Here is a 19,508-nt window from a genome sequence, read left to right as displayed (position 1 = left end):
AAGTATTTGTTTGTGTTTTATAATTAAAAATAAATACGAATCATTCTTAAAATTGAAGTGTATGAAATGAATTTATGTATGTTGTATGAGTCAAATATTGAAGGAAAAACAAAGAAGAGAAGTATGAATCTTGAGGCACTTTTTCTCCGAGCACTAAATGGCAAGCCTCTCGAAGTGAACTTGTTAAGATGTTCAATCTCCAAACTGAACTTGATTGTTTAACAATTATTATAAAAAAGCCAAAGAGAAAACATGTTCTTGGTATTTCAAACCATTGATCATATCTCACATTCCTCAGACCTATTCAACATTTGAGATTACTTCTGAAACAAGACCTCTTTTAAGTAAAATAATTGTCTACAAGAATTGTGTCTCCTCAGTGTCAAAATGAGTATTGAAATCTCTTTGTGTTCTTCTCTTTTTATCTGCCTGCCCAAGATCTAACATAATGCTCAACAGATCAGCTAGTTAAAATTGATCTTAAACAAATTGTTAAAAGCCAATTAATATCAGGAACGTAGAAATAGCAAGTTAACAAAAGTAATGTCAATTCGACGACATCGAGTTAAAGTTTTTACACGTTTCTAATGTTAACCCTGTTCGAAAAGAAGGAAACGTGAAAAAGAAAAATACATTTCGTTTAACGCCCTGGCCATCAGCAAAACGCATCAGTTTTTCTATTTTCTGTTGCACCACACAGCAGATCGATCTTCTACACAAGAATTGCTTAGCTGCGAGAAAACAAACATCAAAAAAATGAGAACCCCCTCATTAAAGATGGAACAAAAAAATAAACTAAGAATGACAAACAAATTAGTTAAAACTTTGGACTCTCCAGATAACTTTGATGAGCAGTTAATGTGATATATAACAGATTCCTTTACGTCTGAATCTCAGCAAAAGAAGAAGCACTGAAATTTATTTTCGACATGGAAGGCTTCTCAAATATCATTCAAGATCATAAACAAAAATTTGAAGTTTCCATCATCAAAGGTGAAGAAATGAATAGCATCCATAAATTGGGGGTTTCCACTCCTGTTTAGAAGCCTACTAAGAGAATCCATCTCATCCATTTCTCACTAAAATCTTCTAGCTGAAGGATTTTAAGGAGAAAATTCAAATCTAAAAAATAACTGTCCTTGTACTATTTGGGATTATAGGCTAAGGCATCTCTACTTTCCCTCAAACAAGTAGATATCAACCTCCCCTGGCCCACCCTTTACATGACGAAGAAGAACATGCTTTGTCAAGCTGTATTTTCACTATCCAAGCCTTCTTTCTTCTTCATAGGTCATCGTCAACTGCCTCATTGGCAAATTATAATAGAGTTGACGACACTTTGTTATAGTTCCAGACAGCTCCTACATAATTTATTGGCCAAGACTTTAGAGAGAATTATTTAAGCATTTTTAACAAGGCTAGTGGGTCTATATTCTCTAATTCTGTTAACAGTTGCCTTCTTACGGATTAGGCATGAAAAAGTTCTCTTAGGGATTAGTTGTATAAATGTTCTCTTCGGCATTAGTAATCCATTCTCCAAAAAAGAAAAGGAAAAAAAAAATGCATAACGTGTTTGCAGAGAAGCTTCTCTTTGACTTTAGAACATCTTAAGGTTATCGAAAAAAGCTCCTTTGTCTTGCAATTCAAAATTTTCAGAACTATCTTCATTTTTATTGGGCACATTTGATTTTATTGCTGATTTGTTGTTGTTGAGGATTCTGTTTAAGACAAGCTTCACGAGTTACTACGGTCAGGAAATGTGTTGGTCTTCTTTCTGTTCTCTTGGTTTGGTAGAGAGAGTTTGAAGGCTTTCTTTCAAAGGCAAGGAATCCCAAAACTTTCCATAAGGAGTTCTTTATATCTATCGCCAGCAACCAATGTTTTAATAGGATATTAAGACTTGAGCCTCTCTTTGAACCACAAGAGGCTTACATACGGCTAAAGTCTCCATGCTTTGTGTAATGACTAATAGAATGATATAAATTTGTTTCATTCTTCAAAAACTATAAAAGTTCAAGTTGAGTCGATATGAACTATTACTACTGTAACTTTAAAAGTATTGTGTGTGTCTATATATGTGAGTATTGAAGACAAAATTTTACAGTAAATGATAATAGAAGTGAGGTTAAAGGTATCATTTTAAGAAATTTTGCTTAAGTGGGAATTGACGAGTGTGTTTTTTCTTTTTTCCCTCTTCTTATACGACTATTATGTTTACAATACTTGGTCATACTTATGATTTGTTAAAATTCTTAGTTGGAGGTATCAGACAGCCTCAGAGCTTACAGCACCTCTTCAAGATGAAAAAACCTCAAGGTCAAGTGTCAACTTTAGCCTTTCAAAAAATTGTCAGTAACTTCTCATAATCCCTTCCTAGCTATACAACGGTATTTCCACTTTTTCTGGAACCTAACTGCAGCTTGTATGGAGAATTCTCCATGGAAGTCAATGTTTTACACATCAAAAGCACATCTAACTAGAGAAGGTCACAATCAGCATCCTCTAACTTTGAGTGTGAAATCTAAGACACCAAATCATCATGGAACTAAGTTCTTGGCACAACTTTGAGTGTGGTTCGAAGAATTGAAGATTGAAATTCCTCCAAAACTTAACCAAAGTGGATTGAAAGTTGAGCAGAACTGTGTACTAATTCAATTTCACCACCTCAACAAACTGTCTTAGAAGCACTGATCACTTGATTCTAAATTGCTCTTTTGTGGCTAAGGGCTGGTCTTCTATTTTAAATGAGTTTGGCAAACTCATTTGCCTCGCCTCCCTAAGAAGATTGACGATCAGCTCTTAGAAGCACTGCCCGGAACTTGCTTCAGGGGGGAGGCTAAGATCTATTCTACTTATTGAGAATTCATAGCTTGGGAGACTCTTTTGTTCATAGCATACAACACTTGGCTTTTTGGGAAGGGGTTCTATCTACTCCTTGCCCTTAACTTATTCCTCTAGTCATGTTTCGTTTAGACCCCAAATTTATAGAAACTACCACACATCGTCAATGAATGACTTCCAACCAATTAGCTCCTTCCCTGCCATTACCAGAGCAAAAAGGTTAACTTTTCTCCCATTACTCACAGTCCACACCTTGGAGACTTCAATATATCATCCGCTCTTTTATTAAACACCTCTTCAATCCACAAACAGCCAATCTAGTTCCTAAATGACTTTATTCTTATGAGCAATCTTGGCTAACAGAAGGGAGCTAAAAATCATTGAGCAATTGTTTACCCAATCTACTAAAGAAGTGACCAACACAAGCTTTAGATCTCGAAGTTCTCAAAAGCAGTGAAAAAAAAATCTCTCAATTTTATGAGTACAATATTCGGACAACATGAATCATTCATTCTAAGATTCATTCAAGATGTATGCTATAGGGGAAGAAATCAAAAGAAAAGGAAAGATAATTCTTTTGGGACCTGATTCATCCCCCCTTCATTTGAATGACAGGTGCCTTGTTGGCACAAAAGCTAATTAGAAGTAAAAAAATTGCTTTCGTTTAAAAATAAACAAGAATATATTAAGCAAAGAGAAATAATCAACCTAAGAACTGGGGAAGAAGGAACCCACACCCAAAGAGAATAGAAAATGGTTTCCTATTGTTAATGATCACGGAAAGGGTACAGTTACATATGAAGTTCCTATAATTAAGAGATCACCAAGTCACAAGAATAACAAATTTAGATCAATGGGAAGTTCAAGTAATCACTCAAAGTCCCCTAAAAGTGAAGACAGATCTTGATTGTCTAAAATAAACAGGTTGGAAGTTCCTTTCATTGGCTTGTTTTCTGTATGTCTTTTTATTACAACTTTCTAAAATAAACTGGTTGGAAGCTTCATCCTCAACCATTGCTGTTGCTACTGATTCGTGACTTTTGTTTCATAAAGAGAGACAGAAACAGATCTTCCTTACATGAAAATGGAGATATAAAAATGACGATATAAAACAAGGGTGAGTGATGGATATTGACCGAACCAAGAGGATTACAGATATACCTCCATTTTGCATTAATTTGTTTTAGAGAAGAAACTCCATTTGTCATTAATAAAAAGGAAAAACTACTGAAATTGATACTTTGGTGGGCAATTCACATATCGGAACTAAAAAGAAACATCTGTCAAAAACAGGAGATGGAAGATAACCTGTCAAGCAAAGGTCAAAGAAGATGACTCCTTTTTAAATATACTAATTAAAAGAAGCCCTCTTGGGTTGGACTCATAAAAAAGGGATGAAATTTTACAAAAATTACTAGACAACAAAAAACCAAAGAGGGAGCTTTAAACCAAAACGGCTCAAACCACTATAAAATCCTTTAAAACTGCTCAACAAATCAGCACATTGTAGCTAGGGGATTACCCAGTCAAGTAAGAGAAAATAACAACAAAAACAACATGCAATCTCCCAATAATGAAGACGTTAATATGAATCAGGTCAAACATGAAAAAGGGTAAGAAATCAATTCAGCTCGATCCACGGCACCAATTCGAAAAGAACACAAGATAAAGCTTAAACAATGAACCTTTAATTTTGCATTACTAATTCAAATAACACAAACAGCCATGAAACACCTACCTCTGACCATCAAGATTACCCTGCCCGCTGCTGGCCCCACTCGCGTAAGAACCATCCTCAGCAGCGGTTTGCCACACGGATTGCCACGCCTGGGACGGCGGCTGAGCGTAAACTCCGGTGGGATCCATTGCCGGTCTCCCAATCATCATTCCCCCGGGAGCCCCCGCAGGTTGACCCATAGGCGGATAATAGTACGGAACTCCACTAGCAGTAGCTCCAACCATACCGCCCAACCCAGCCTCGTCCTTGATCTCATCCCTAGGAACAATATCAACTAAGAAATCAAAGATATCGGTCCTCGTGATAGCAGCAGCAATATCATTCTTCTGCAATGTCCGCCTCTTATTCTCTTCAGCGTGGAGCCATGACCTAATAGTGAGTTCAAGAATAAAAAGCTCACAAGCCTTAGCGAACAAAATGGGGGCCTCGGCAGAGATCATACGAACGTCCTCGTCGGCTTTCATGATCTTCTTAATGCGGGCAAGAGGAAGCTGGTGGTTTTTAAAATCGTTAACCTGTTCGATTTCTTGACGTTGAAAGGACCAGAACATCTGAAGCTGTTGTTGTTGCTGCTGAAGGAGGTGATGGAAGGGAGGAGCCGGAACAGGGGCCTGAGGAGGAGGGTAAGGAGAGGATTGGGCTTGATTGTTGGCGTCCATCAGCCGGGAACGGCGTCGGTTGACCCAAATGGAAGAAGAATGAAGAGATTTGGGGAATGTGAAGAAATGTTTGAAGTGATGAAAATGGAAGAAAGAAACTCCGAAAAGAGTTGAGATAAGATAACAGAGGCCTTCACGATTCGTTTCTCGGCTTCCACCTCTGCCATTTTAAAGATCAAATCCTCTTTATTTCTCTCTTTCTTTCTTTATTATTTTAAATTAAAATTAAAAAATTAAAAATATGGGGGGGAAAACTAAATATATAATATAATATAATATCATATATACTCTTTGAATTTACCCTAAGAAACTGGAAATAAAATTTCAAGATTTGGTAATGTTTCTTACATAAAATAATAAAGCAAAGGAGAATCAAACTGCTATATTTATATTTATAGCAGAAAGTGTGGTTTTGTCCTTTTTTTTGGAAAATCAACAAAATCTTAAATTTAACCTTATTAGGCATAAATGAATCGTATACATTATTTCAATTTTTCAACATTTTTTTACCTTATAAAGCCATAACGTATCACTGACGTTCCTTTTTACATAATTTGAATATGCTTTTTCATCTCAAATATCTCATATTATTATGTCTCCAAAACTTTAATCTTTAAGTCAATTTTTCTTCTTTTTTTTTTTCATTTTTAATTTTAGCTTAATTTTTTAAACTATAAATAAGAAGTAAATAGCAAATACGGCCACACGTTACAGATAAAATATCTGCACATCTTAGTATGAAATTTGATGTCTGTGCTAAAAGGTGATTTTCTGGGTAATCAAAAATTGCAATCCTTTTTTAAGACAACTTTGTTTGGTTTGTAATTAGTAAATAAATATACTGTGTTTAGTGTATAAGGATATAAGTTTGTAAAAGTACAAATTTGACGTAATAATTGAGATTTTATAGAAAATATTTAAGTATATTTCGAACTATATTAGTATTTGTGCAACAGATTGTTCGATATTTATATCTGTCTTTTTTTCTCTCATAGGTTGAAATAGGTAAAACTTGTTTTTATTTGATACGAAGGTCAGAAAAGTTAATATAAATTATTTTATAAAATTTGAACATGTGATGTACTTCTAAAAGTTTTATTCTAAAAGAATAACAATGTTTATCAAGAAAAAACGTTGAAAAAAAAAAGTTCAGTCCTAAAGCCGAAGAAGTTTCTGTTGGAACAAAAAAAGGAGAGTCCAACAAGCTGTACAACTTGCCCAATACCCAAAAGTAGTTTGGTATTGCGGCAGACAATGCCTTTTCTTTAACCACATGCCCACTCTTCCTATAATTCTTTTTTGAAAACCACTTTTCTGAATTTCAGTAGCAGCACAAACAAACAAACAAACCCAATAAAAAATAAAATAAAAAATAAAAAACTTTTTTGTTTTGTTTTGTGATCTATTAGATTCGTTAGAAACATATTTTCTAAAAAATCATTTCTATTCTTTGTTTTCTAAGAGGTCAAAGAAATGAATGTATTGTTGGAAAAGAAAAAATTGTTCTTGAAGAAAGTTAAAATATTAATTCAGTCAATGTGCGTACAGGGTTGTTGATGCTTTAGAAAGCAGACCGCAGACTTGTAATATGCGCCCTTCATTTTCCTGCAACATTAATGAACAAGAGAATAAGAATGTGCCTTCAAATAATTAATTAGTAGGGAGAAGAAAGTGCTTCAGATTGAGTCTTCTTTCAACAGATATCAGATTTGGATTCTTCCAATGAAACATTGTAATATTGTGCAATCTCGTCAAACAGATAATATATTCCTAATCCAACAAACAAATATGAAAAGGAGCAATCAAAATGGAGATGTGAACAGCTTTTCATAGTCAATGTATGATTCTTTTTCTGTTCGGATTATAAGACTTCCATTGCATTCTCTGTAAGCAGACAGGCAAGAAAGGAAGAATTAGTAAAGGAAATCAAGTGCATGCACCATCCAGATATATATCCAAATACATAGAGAGCAACAACTGAGAGATGTGTTCAAACTGGATTTTTCATTAAAAAGAAACGGATAGATAATGACCTCGAATGTACAAGTAAAGTAATTACACATCTGGGAGCAAAGAGCTAAATTAGCCTATCAATCTGGAGCTACGATATTGAATACCATATGGTTAATCAAAGCCAAAGGAAACTGCCTTTTCCATCACTACCCAAGCTACCAGAAACTGAAACTGACATTAGTATTGACGGTGTCAAAAAACTACACAAAATTATAGCCCAAACGGCGTAGAGAGAGTAAAACTAGACTAAAGAAATACTTCTCCACATGCATCACCAATTAACATCTCTCATGGCTGAGAAGACAAGTAAATGAACAAAAAAATTAAATCGAAACAATGATTAGGATGGATTGGCGCTTAGATGCAGTACTGTGTATGTCATTTGCTGCTACACTCATGTCTATGGTATATTCATCTGTGAACAATTTTTCAAAAGTTATCTAATGTGCTGATAACTCGGCACCAGTGGGCAACTTTCCCCGGAATCGTTTCCGGCTATACACAATCATCTTTGGAACTGTTGTTTTATTTCCAATTTGCGTCATTAGATCTTCCACCTTTACATTATCCTGAACTTCTCGACCGCGAATAGTTGTTTCTACATTATTCTCAAGGCTTGATGCTTTAGCACATTTTATAGCTTCAATTGCGTGTCTGTCCTTGGCTTGTTCAGCGCTCTCAACTGCTTCTTCTAGTTCTATTTCAGCTTCATTGGCAACTTGAAGAAGTTCAAGGGGTGTTGCTGCAGGATCGAGCTCCCAGCAACCAGCAGGAGCATTTTGACCTTCAAGACCTGTAAGCAAGCATGAAGGGACCTGGTGAGAAAACCGAAACATTTCTTCTCTGGGAATATTGCGGATCTTCGATGGATTTGAGTGCTGTTTAAACACAGTCTTGAAACCAACAACTTTAACTAATGGAACAACAGCAGCCCCTTTATCTCCACCGTAATCTTCAAGGACTTCCACCATGTCATATTTGTGAATGACATCGTCTGGAGTAAGCATATTCCAATCAGGAGACCAATTCCTATATAGAGCCCACACATCTCCTTTACTAGGAAAGATTCTAATAGCTCCTCTCTTGCCTTTTATCTGCTTAACCTTGTGTGAAAACGAATTGAGAGAGCCATAATCTTCATGCTTTCCAATCCAGAAATCCCCACTAGTCTTTGGAAATCCACAACCAATCCAATTCAACGGGGCCAGTTCAATGTTACTTTTAGAATTAAGCCAACTGATCCGCATTTTGAATGGTTTCAATGATATAACTTTATGAACCATGGCATAATAACGAGGCATACCATCATCGTCGTCATAGACAGCCCAAACCTGATTACTACCAAATGACTTTTCTGCACGATCCTTGTCAAAATCATGGAAATCTGGATCAGGAACGCTCATGGAGAAAGATTCAGAATCCTTGGTGTCTGGACTCTCACTGAAATTTGAAGGTAAAGTATATGTGGTCTGCAATTCATCTTTACTACATGCAGTATTCAAATCTTTACCGGAATCCATACCATTTATTACAACACTTTTCCCCTCTTTCTCTTCAACAAGATTCTTGTTAGAATTCGCCATCCTTTGCAAAATGGTTGATGACGCATCTGCTTTCCATTCATTAAGCTTCTTGCGGATCCCAATCCTAGCCTTCCCCATCAACATCTGTCGCAATTCCACTTGGGAAAGCTCCCTTGTATTAGCAGACCTAAACTTTCCAGTGATTGGGCTTCTTCCTTCAAAGATATACTTTTCAGATCCACTACTCTCCTTTATAATCCCTGCATTATCTATTTCTATTTGTCTGAGAAAGTTTTTGATATTGCCCTGCATTTTATGTCCAGATATGCGCATTTTTTTCTTCCGTCTATCTCCTTTGTGTGCAGAACAGGCACTGTTATTGAAGGGTGTAGAGGCAAGACTAGCATCTCCTTTGTTAGGAGTGTGATCTTCACTCGGAGAAAATTCCTCCTTCATGGCTGCCGATATGCCATCTTTATGCCCTACCTTCATCTCTGAAGATGATGACTTGAAGAGACTAAAAGCTTTAGCTGCTGAAGAAGCTGATGCTTGCGTACTTTCAGTTGCTCTGAGATTACATGACGTACCAGAATGAAACGATTTATGCGTAGATTCCATACTACCATATCCTGCAGAGTCCATACTTCCCCTAGCAGAAAACTTTGTCTTCTCCACATTAAATGATTTCTTGAAATGGTTGAATGCACTGGAAGCCTGTTGCTGCATGTTGAAAGTCCATGGAGAGGATGGCGGCTTCCCATTGAAAGGTGGGGACGGGTTTTCAACAGCCAAAAAGGATATGCGGCAGTTGGGACAAATAAGATTGTGATTAAGATAAGATCTGAGATACTCAAAATGCACCTTGCATGAATTGCATATTGTCCAAAACGTGGGTTTCACTAGATGAGAAGCTGGAGCTTTAAGGACCTCGTCATCACTTCTCCGATGCCATCTATTCAAATTATTATTGGGGAAGAGATTATGGAAACCATTCCGAACAATTGGAACTGATGACCTTATTTCAGTGGACTTCATAGGCATACCTCTTATATTCCGCTTATGGTCAAACACTGCTCTTTTGGCTTTGTCAGACAAGCAGCTCCAAGCTTCAGATACAATTTTAAAGGCCCCATCTGCACCAATTGATTTGTTTTTATCAGGATGAAGAATGAGTGCCAATTTTCTATAATGTTTCCTAATGGTTTCTTCATCAGCAAGAGGATCCACACCAAGGATCCTGTACCAATCACTGCATCCATCAATTCTTTTCTCTGCAGACAAGTAAACATTAAGAGTTGCAATAAATTGCGAAAGACCATCAAGACCGGGATACAAACTATGGGCCCTCAAGGCAAATCTAACTGCAGTTGCAATGTCCATCTCCACAAACTTTCTCTCAGCAACCTGCTTGGCCTTAATGGCATCCTCCTTATTGCAATCCATCCCCTCAATATTGAAATCTGCAAATGATGAGTCTTTTACTATCCTTCTACTTTTCTGGAAGTGGTAGCACGATCATTTACAGTATGACTGATCTCCAATGTAAATTCACCAATAGTATTGGACGTCATCAAGTAATCAACCAAAATTTTGAAAGCCCTAAAGCAGAAAAAGAATAAAGGAAATTACTTATATTGACACAAGTAGGCAGACATAAAATTCATGCCAAAATTATGGAAGTTCTCGACTGGAGACAGATAAAATGCAATAAATAGTTTCACACAAGAGTTATAAATGTAAAAATAGCCATGAATGTTTTACCTAATCAATCCATCAATTCCATTTTCTACCCCATCAAAGATATATGACAATCAATCAGATCCAAGAATTGCATATCGAGAAAACTCGAGAATCAAATTTTTAAAAAAATATCAAAAAATTAAATTTTAACATCTTCTACAGCAAAACATAGTTAAAAGTTAAAACAAAACAATAATGGAACCTACATTCTTCATCAAAATGTACCACAAGATGCATGCTATATGATAGTTCTTAAGAGTTTGATCATCCATTGGTATTCTGGAAACTGAAAAAAAAAAAAAAAATCTAATGAAAGGAAGCTGGTTCATTGATCGTCCTAATTCTCATTTTATCAAGAAAAACCTTATGGTTAACCTTTTAGAAGCACAGTCTCATTCTCATATACTTCCACATATGCTGAACAACAGAAAGAGCGTTATAGGAAATGAAACTAGGAAAGATAACAAATACCCTCTTCAAATTCGAAAGATAACAAATACCTCTTCAAATTCAAACCATCCCCTTCCAGGAAAAACAAATAATAAAACCAAATGAATCGTCTTAACTCAATCCGTGAAAACTTTGGCAGTTTGTTACGGTAGCATAAAGTTTCATATATACAAAATTTCAGTAACCCTGACAAAACCCTACATTTATCTATCATCTTGAACTCCAATCGCTATCAATGGCAACGGATCATATTCCTCAAATGCCACAATGCGAAGTATTGTAAGGAAAGATTATAACGTACAGAAAATCCCTTTTCTGAGATGTGAATCGCCGGAAACCATTGAAGAATCTTGATAACAATTTTCTGAATGAAACCTCTGTGCCACCCAGCTTCAAATGGGGAGAAAATTAAGAAATAAAATCCCAAATTCAGATGAAAATATTTCCTCACCCTGCAGAAAAATTGGGCATTTGCATGGCAAATATATATATAGCAACTGAGTTCTTTTCTTCTTCTTTTTTTCTTAGTCTTTTATATATATATTTTTGCCAATGCTAATAAAAAAAAATGACCTAACTATTTTTCTTTTCACATGCGGTTAATTCCCTAACTACGGTTATTTTTCTTTAACTCTGGTTAATGGGGTTGCAACATTTCATGCATCTTTGCATAAATATAGACAATTTCAGTTAAATTTTCAAATGAGTTTTTATCTTCTTTCCAAATAAATGCCAACATCTTCACCAAAAAAATCCATGGAATAATTTCATGGGAATGGATAATTTCCATAACCAAATTGTACTTACAAGGTAATATACTGATTAGAATATCTTTACGGAGGAGAAAATAGACAAAGTATTAATGAAACTTCTTGTCGACTCTCAAATCAACTCAAATTGCTTTTGTCGTATTAAGTTCACTTAACAAAAATCAGTCCACTTCAATACATTATTTGGGATCGACTCTTGTCGAGTGGGCACTAGTTTTAGAAATTTTACAGGAGATTGCAAGTCTAGAGATTCTTCTTATCCATACGTATTAAGTTTAGAAAGATTTTAAGTCCATAAAAGCTGTTTGTAACGTCTGTTATAGCATGCAGTTCTTTTTTTCTTTTCAAATCAGAGCCAAATAACTTTCAAAGTGTTCAAATTCTAAAGGCTATTATCCAATGGAGGTTGGGTTCGATCAAATTTTTGCAACGTCCATTTTCGTGTTTGTTGGTGCTTTGAGATGCTTTTACAAGTGATACTAAAATAACTTTTAATCATTTGAAACAATTTTAATAGCATGGAAATGTATCTACATGTATAAAACTAAACGTTAAGTTAATTTTTGAATCATTAAAGGGGTGTTTCAGAGTGATCTTAAATGATGTGAAATTCAGGCTCAACATCTTGTTCTATTAAGTATTCACAGACATTGAATACTCACCATGCAACAGGATTGTGCAGTTTAGGAAATGACAAATTAAGAGGACAGAAAGCTTAGCCTTATTAGGAGCAAGACCACACCAGGAATTTATTGATATGACCATATATAACTGCTTGTAGAAGAGATATTGTTTGTACATGTACGTTGCATTGCCATCAAAGAGAAAGACTGTCACTTCAATGAAATTAAAAAGTTGTCTTACATCTCTGAGTACATGCATCTTAAAATTTTCCAAAGAATCGAGTGAAAAATGATATTAGTTTGGCTTTTGAACCTGTCTTTTGTTTTTCAGTTCTATTCAATCCAACAAAGCCAAAACCACTATTATGTCTAAGCTAAGCTACCAATAAAGATGACAGTTTCATGAATTTGAAAGGAACGGTCCTGCACTTTTTGTGTAAGATTCAAATGAAGTATCAAAAATGGTTTAAGCATTTTTGTTTCAGAGGTGGTTGAATCAACTGAGTCAAATTTAGAAGAGCTAGTTTTTACAAGCTTCGTTAATTTGAAAATACAATAACTCATAAACTAGAGAGAGAAGAAAAAAAGAGATAAGTAGACTACAAAATGACAGTATAACGAAGATCTCATCACTGCTGAGCATAACTGTTTTAGCTTTTAATATTAACTTCCAAGAAAAATAAAATGAAGCTAAGTGAATGAAACTTGGGAGGTAGATACAGAAGCTTCCAAGAATGAGTATGGAGTATTGCAGTTTGATAACAAACAACCAGAATGAACACTGTCACAACCAGAAAGATTGCATGTAAGATCCAAACAATGATTCGGGTAGTTAAACAATCCCCCATTTTTAAGCACACCATTTTCTCGAGGCCATATTTTACGTGCTTTCGGTCCCTGAACTAGAAGGCACACTTGAGATTGCTCGTCATTTTCTGCAACTGCATTATGATCATATATTACTACAAGTCGCTACTCTATGTGCATCTTTTATATGGTGACTGCCTGTAGAAAATTTGCCATAATCTGCAATTTGTTGGTGCATTTTTAGGTAAAGGAAATGAATCATATTTTGGGCCCATTTTCATCTCCAACGTCACAACGAATCCCTTCATGTGAGTTTAATTTAGGCTTGACATCTTCTTCACTTTGGTAATAATTAGCTCTGGAAGAAGATTCTTCCCTGTCAGAGGTATTGGTTGTTGGAACAATATGGAATAATAGGTCTAGAAGCAAAGTGAACTAATCAGAATGAGGCAAATGCGGCAGATGACAAGAAGCTTAAACAGTCAAATGAGTGAACTAATCAGAAGTTTTGAACACTGAGAAATCTTGATGGGACTGCAATTATGGATGTTAATAATGCCTGATCAGAGATTAGAGCATCAAAGAATTCCCTGTCAATAAAGAGTTGCAAGTTGTAAAGTGGATTAGATCACATCTACTTACAAGTTACAATCGGAAAGAAAATACTCAGAAAAAAGCACCAAAGTTTCTCAGCATGGATAGATATAACTTATAATTAGACATAATTTAATGATCAAAAGAAACATATAGACCTATAACCCATGTTCAATTGAAAAAAGAAATTCAAAGTCTTGGGTTTACTTAGTCTTAAATTTGTGATAAAAAACGGTTTGTGAGAAAGATGTGAATTGTGAATGATTGATGCTTCATTATTTCAATCAATAAGCTTTAAATCTCAACCATTATCATGTGATCAGAAACATCGAACAAACAACCTTCTTTGAGACTGCCAGGATTCTAGATCAATAAACAGCTTAACCAAGACACTTAAATCACATCAACTTTAAAAAAAATTAAGTTGAAAAAAAAGGTTGCATGTAGGGATTCCAGATGCCGAGCAAATTAAGCTACTATTATATGAGATGTGTAGTGAAACTAATGATCTTGGTAAGAAGCAACCAAATTTCCTGGTCTTCCCATTCCAACATAAAAGAATTCCACTAAATAAATTTTCTCCCCGGTTAACTGAGACATAACTACACTTCACTCGGGACAATGATTATACATTTTGGACAACAATGATGTGCGATTGTAAGGAGAAACCGGATGCTACCTCTCGGATATTGCATTTAATTAATGCAGATAAAGAATTGGCATTCATCTTAAACAAGAACAACATTCATTGCAAAATGAACTGTTTGGAAACTGAGAAATAGGCACTATAGAAGAGAGTGGGGCAGTGATTGCTTACGATTGGCAAACCCATTCTTCATTTCGCGAGTAAGCTTTGTTGTAATTCTATGCTATTTTGAAAATGATGCCCCTCCGTCGTGATCGGCCGGCCGATGCGACTATGCTGTTCTTCGCGCGTAAACGTAATTATCTCTAATTCTTTTTTCCAATTTAATTAGATTGTGATGTTTAGTTTAATTAATTTCTTTCGCCATCAATTAACTAATTAGTCGATATGTCCGAGTGGTTAAGGAGACAGACTTGAAATCTGTTGGGCTTCGCCCGCGCAGGTTCGAACCCTGCTGTCGACGTTTTCTTTTTTTTTTTTTCTGGGGTTTCTCGATTACTAATGAGAGAGTTAGGGTTTCGTGAACATCACAAACTCAAGTGTAATTGAAAGTTGGAATTGGGAATTTTGAAGATTCAGAACTCTCTCTCTTTACAAATTCGGTGCATTTTCGAATACATTATGGAAGAGAAATCGACTAATGTTTTGGCTCTTCCCCAGACAACTCAAGAGCTTGCAATGGAGGGCATCAAGCATCTTGAAGAAACCATAGAATCCGCTTTCCAGATTCTCTACTCCATGAATGACGAGCTCTGTAATCCCACATTATGGTCCACCACTTCTTCAACGGCAACCACGGCTACTTCTGGTTTAACAATTGCCAGCCCAAGTGGTCCATCTTCGCATTCTGCTAATGGAGTTGTAAATGGTGATGCTAGTTCCGAAAGCACTAGCCATCACACCGATTCCAGCGGCGGCGGAGGCAGTGGTAGTGGGGGAGCCCTTGAGGAGGCACGAGTTCGCTACAAGAACTCAGTTCTTGCACTTCGTGCTATTCTTGCTGCAATCCCCAATTCTCAGAAGGTGAAATTACTGACTGATCTTCCATTTATCCATCTAGTTCAATAGCCAATGTTTATCATTTCGAATTTGATTTTTATCTGGGAAAATTGAGATCGATTTGGAGATGTTGGGTTCTCCCCTATGGTACGAAATGCTATAAGTGTCGGAACATCGAATCTTGGTATCCATTTCTGACGAATTCCTTAAATTCTTCCTGAATTTGATAGATTGCAGATGCTACATTTGATCTGGTTTTCATTTTCACTGTTGCTAATTGATGCGTGTACTTACTCCATGTACTTGTAATTTGATAGATTGCTAACTGCATATACTTGTTCTAAACCTATGCTGATTCAATGATTTTAAGTAGAGCTTCGTGTTTATTGATAGGCAAAAGCATACGAATCGGGTACGAGTGGTCATGCATCGCCTGCAGACCAATCTGAAATTGATAAGTTGGAACAACACCTCTCTAATCTCAGAAAGGTATTTTTGTTCTCTTTAGCTTGTGAATTCATGTCAGTAATTTATTTTTTCTTCAATACTTTTTGGATGTGGCGTGAACACTTCAATGGTTTCTGGAAATTATTTACTTATTAAGATTTTGGAGTCTACTTAGCTTCAACAACGCAGTACTGTCATTTTTCGATATATCTGTGTAGAATTTACTTAAAAGTTAAAATATATACAATGAAACTGAGAAGGTAACGTCTCTACAAATTTCAAGATAACAGTTCTGTTTTCTTCTTATTTGTGGTATAGTATATCCAAGGAAAGATTTTGAAACTAAACGGACAATAGAGATAATCAAATATTGAAACTTTATAATATTTTAGAGGATACGTGATAGGTATTATCGATAGTATGCTTTTTCTTTAGCCTTTAAGGTCCTAGAAATGACATTTTTTTCCCTTCAACTACTATCTTACAAGGGTCCTATCTTCGGTTTCTTTGCAGGAACTTGTGGTTAAAAATTTGCACATCAAGCTTCTGATAGATCAACTACGAGATCTTGTTGCTGATGTATCTACATGGCAAAGTCCTTGTTCTGTGTGAAAAAACGTGCTAGCTTTGACTTTAGAGTCTCCTCGCTAATTGAGCTGTTGAAGTTTATAATTGCGATGTTCTGTTTCTTGAAAAGATGAGTTATTAGAACGTTTCTTTGCATCTCTTCATTGAAAGTGGTGGCTATACAAATTTGCCATTGCCTATAAATTGTCAATATAGAGTAAGGCTCTGATAAATCAAGTGCCAGAGGAATTAAAGGTTCAATTACGTGAGTTTTTTCATACGTTACAATCTACAAAAACCCTCTAGACACTCTTAACACATACTTGGATGCACACAAAAACAACCATATAGCTTCTGCGTATGAAACATAGTTACACTTGCTTTCAACTTCTAAAATCTAGCTTGTAAGGAATGAGAATTTATGTGGCCGTATTAGGTTTTATACTCTCGAAGAATACAATCAGTTGTGGATTGATGATCTTGTAGTAAGGGAAGATCTCATATCCACAATGGCTGATTCATCTGCACCCAACTTGATAGCCTCTTTGCTTGCTCTGATGAACCTTGAAACAGCTCCTCTAGTGTAATCGTGTGCTTCTTTAATGGTCATCTTCTCGCTTATTTCATTAGGGAAACTACTCAGGAAATGATCACCATTTAGAACAGCAGCTAACTGTACTACCTCGCTCTGAAACTCGGATAATCCACTGTTTTCGTTTGCTTCTGTTTTCCTCAAAGGCGTCACTTCAGGCAAGGTTACTGCAACAAGTGTTTGTGTAATTAACAACAAAACATAATTTCAATTGGGAAAACGTCGATGAGTCTCAAACCGGTATAGATTGATGATACGATACCTGGACAGTCGGTTCGTGGCGAGGTTAACTGGTCAACGATGTCCTCAAATGTCCCAGCCCAAGCATCTCTGTGAGTCAGGAAGTTAGAGGGGATATTGAAAATTTTCTTTATGGTAGCAGGGATTGAGGAATGCTCAAACTCAGAGTTTGGAGTTGGACCCTTTGGACTGCTTATTACTGCAAAACAAAACAGGAGTTTAGAGCTATGAACACACCCAAGAAAAGGAAAGAGCCAAACATTTATGGACAGTATTTTTCTTATGTTGTAAAAGGCTATTGATTCAGAAGAGAAGAACTTGGCTTACCAGTTCCTTTCTTAATCCAAGGCGAGACCATAATTGTAGGCACGCGAACTCCAAGCCGATCGAACTTGAAGAAATAGGGAGCAGGGCCTGTGTTTCCATCAGGATTAGGGACATTAACGAAAGGAGTTTTGACATGGTCATAAAATCCACCATGTTCATCGTAAGTGATTATCAAAAGGGTTTCATTCCACTGGGGGCTAGCCCTAAGAGTCTCGTAAACCTCTTTCACCAGCTTTTGCCCATTTGCAACATCATGAGATGGATGATCATCATTTGCAGGCATTCCCACAAGATCAAAGTACCTTGGCTCAATCACAGTTAAGCTAGGAAGTTTACCATTTCTAGCATCCTTTTTGAACTTCAAATCATACTGATGAAACTTGAAAATGTACTTCAATTTCCTCAGGTTTCTATAAAACAGAGTAGTGGGTATGTTCTGGAAGTAAATTCCAAAGTTGATACCATTCTCATGAAGTGAATCAAAAATAGTTTTTTGAGGATACCCCATTGCTAATTGCTTCTTCACGTGGCTAGTTGAACCATGAGAAGTTGCTGAATAAACAAAAAGCCTATTGGGCTGAGTTGGGCCAGGAATTGATGAGAACCATCTATCAAACACTGCAAATTCACGAACTAAAGCTCCATAAATGGGTACAGCTTCAGGTTTAAAGCCTTTCATGACAGTTTCAGAGAGATTTGGTGACATTGAAAGAGCTTGTTCCACAAAGCCAGACATGGAAGGAATGGAATTAGAACCAAATACCTGCTGCAAAACGTCTTCAAATGAATGCCCCGGATCCGGATCTACAAACTCGGCATCATCAGTGAAACAAATCGTTTCAGGGTTGGGATTCTTGGTTGAAACAGGGTTGCATTCATCTCCAGTGACGCCATTGATTTGTGGGTTGATGTATTTCTTCATCCATCCAATCATGTGATCGAAGGAACGATTCTCCATTACCAAAACCACGACGGTTTTGATGGGTTGCTGCTGGAAACTGCGTTGTGGAAGCCATGAGAGAGTGAGAAGAAGGAAGAAAATGGAAGGCAAATGAAAATGGAATTTGCTTTGCCGTCCTCTCATTGTGTTATCACTGCGAACAGAGACAAGGAAAATAGAAGAAGCAGAAGAAGAAGAAGAAGATAAGTCTGCCAAATTTAGTGTGAGATTCCAAAAGAGAACTTAAAAATGAGGAAATTGGATTGTGGATGAGAATGTTACAGGCAAATCCCACTTTAAAAAATGCAAAATCCTCTGGTTGTGACTAAGAGAGAGAGAGAGGGAAGCTTAGAATGGAGTGAAACGGAGAGAGAGAAGAGGAAGAAGCTTCCGGTCTTGAGCGTTTCAGATAACAGTGCAATTAAAGTAAAGAATCAACAATAAGGGAAGGTGAAGCGCAAAAATTGAAAATTCACTCTCTTTTTTTCTTTATTATTGGAAACAACTGCCGTTTCTTTTTTTCTCAATAATCCTTTCATTCGTATCACATTTGCAGTTACAATTTTTATGGAATTTAATTCTTCCTTCCCATTTTCCAGTATGAAATTATCTCTCTAATTATTCTTACAAACGTTGGTCAGATGGGTTTTGTCAGTACATGGACGTTCATGAGATAAAGTACTTTCAAGAATGAACAATTTAATATATATTATCCTTAGGTATAAACAAAGTTTGAATTTGTTCAAATTGTGTAAATTCAATTGTGTTATCCTAAAATATCTCTTAAGAGAAATCATTCTCTTTATCTCATGACCTAACCTACGCAAATCAAGGAGCAAGGAGAATTCAAAAGCTGAATGAGTGGAGCATAACTTTGTTATTTTTCCTTCCCACTCTTTTCTTTTTTTATTTCACATCATTACTGCACCACTCTCACAACTTAAGAGTCACTTTTTAAAGTTATAAAATTGGAGATAATGGTTAACTTTTTC

General features: G+C 36.1%; 4 protein-coding genes, 1 long non-coding RNA gene and 1 other non-coding gene across 8 annotated transcripts; 2 read left to right on the top strand and 4 right to left on the bottom strand.

The window, feature by feature from the left end:
* Positions 1–465: 465 nt before the first annotated feature.
* On the bottom strand, positions 466–5,404 carry LOC101213576 (nuclear transcription factor Y subunit C-1). Its single transcript, XM_004137998.3, has 2 exons — positions 4,580–5,404; positions 466–731 (listed from the first exon to the last, which is right to left on the bottom strand). The coding sequence occupies exons 1-2, from the start codon at positions 5,236–5,238 to the stop codon at positions 728–730; spliced, it is 663 nt and encodes a 220-aa protein (XP_004138046.1). The 5' UTR covers positions 5,239–5,404; the 3' UTR covers positions 466–727.
* A 1,819-nt stretch (positions 5,405–7,223) lies between these two features.
* LOC101223022 lies at positions 7,224–11,473 on the bottom strand. Of its 3 annotated transcripts, none has more exons than XM_031887479.1 (2): positions 11,015–11,473; positions 7,224–10,373 (listed from the first exon to the last, which is right to left on the bottom strand). In XM_031887479.1, the coding sequence occupies exon 2, from the start codon at positions 10,215–10,217 to the stop codon at positions 7,692–7,694; it is 2,526 nt and encodes an 841-aa protein (XP_031743339.1). In that variant the 5' UTR covers positions 10,218–10,373; positions 11,015–11,473; the 3' UTR covers positions 7,224–7,691. The 3 variants fall into 3 exon arrangements, with proteins under 3 accessions (XP_031743339.1, XP_031743343.1, XP_004138256.1); XM_031887483.1 differs by having other exon boundaries at positions 11,166–11,473; XM_004138208.3 differs by having other exon boundaries at positions 11,266–11,473.
* Positions 11,474–12,952: 1,479 nt separating this feature from the next.
* On the bottom strand, positions 12,953–14,842 carry LOC116402623. Its single transcript, XR_004215068.1, has 2 exons — positions 14,576–14,842; positions 12,953–13,754 (listed from the first exon to the last, which is right to left on the bottom strand). It is a non-coding gene; the product is annotated as an uncharacterized LOC116402623 (long non-coding RNA).
* On the top strand, positions 14,786–14,867 carry TRNAS-UGA. The gene has a single exon. It is a non-coding gene; the product is annotated as a tRNA-Ser (tRNA).
* A 31-nt stretch (positions 14,868–14,898) lies between these two features.
* On the top strand, positions 14,899–16,678 carry LOC101213095 (mediator of RNA polymerase II transcription subunit 30). Its single transcript, XM_004137996.3, has 3 exons — positions 14,899–15,427; positions 15,797–15,892; positions 16,364–16,678. Exons 1-3 carry the CDS (start codon positions 15,026–15,028, stop codon positions 16,460–16,462), a joined length of 597 nt encoding a protein of 198 aa, XP_004138044.1. The 5' UTR covers positions 14,899–15,025; the 3' UTR covers positions 16,463–16,678.
* Positions 16,656–19,086, bottom strand: LOC101212856 (non-specific phospholipase C6). The gene is made up of 3 exons (XM_004137995.3): positions 17,577–19,086; positions 17,272–17,448; positions 16,656–17,176 (listed from the first exon to the last, which is right to left on the bottom strand). The coding sequence occupies exons 1-3, from the start codon at positions 18,658–18,660 to the stop codon at positions 16,878–16,880; spliced, it is 1,560 nt and encodes a 519-aa protein (XP_004138043.1). The 5' UTR covers positions 18,661–19,086; the 3' UTR covers positions 16,656–16,877.
* Between the last annotated feature and the right edge of the window lie 422 nt (positions 19,087–19,508).

Source organism: Cucumis sativus, chromosome 1, assembly GCF_000004075.3.
Source record: "Cucumis sativus cultivar 9930 chromosome 1, Cucumber_9930_V3, whole genome shotgun sequence".
NCBI lineage: Eukaryota > Viridiplantae > Streptophyta > Magnoliopsida > Cucurbitales > Cucurbitaceae > Cucumis > Cucumis sativus.
Note: the sequence above shows the minus strand (reverse complement) of the source record. Positions and strands in the feature narration are given on the sequence as shown.

Coding starts and splice junctions, on each gene's coding strand:
- LOC101213576 (XM_004137998.3), bottom strand. CDS start 5,238: ATGGACGCCAACAATCAAGCCCAATCCTCTCCTTACCCTCCTCCTCAG.
- LOC101223022 (XM_031887479.1), bottom strand. CDS start 10,217: ATGGATTGCAATAAGGAGGATGCCATTAAGGCCAAGCAGGTTGCTGAG.
- LOC101213095 (XM_004137996.3), top strand. CDS start 15,026: ATGGAAGAGAAATCGACTAATGTTTTGGCTCTTCCCCAGACAACTCAA. Junction 15,428..15,796: donor CAATCCCCAATTCTCAGAAG/GTGAAATTACTG, acceptor GTTTATTGATAG/GCAAAAGCATACGAATCGGG. Junction 15,893..16,363: donor ACCTCTCTAATCTCAGAAAG/GTATTTTTGTTC, acceptor GTTTCTTTGCAG/GAACTTGTGGTTAAAAATTT.
- LOC101212856 (XM_004137995.3), bottom strand. CDS start 18,660: ATGAGAGGACGGCAAAGCAAATTCCATTTTCATTTGCCTTCCATTTTC. Junction 17,449..17,576: donor TTGGATTAAGAAAGGAACTG/GTAAGCCAAGTT, acceptor TTTGTTTTGCAG/TAATAAGCAGTCCAAAGGGT. Junction 17,177..17,271: donor GCCACGAACCGACTGTCCAG/GTATCGTATCAT, acceptor CACTTGTTGCAG/TAACCTTGCCTGAAGTGACG.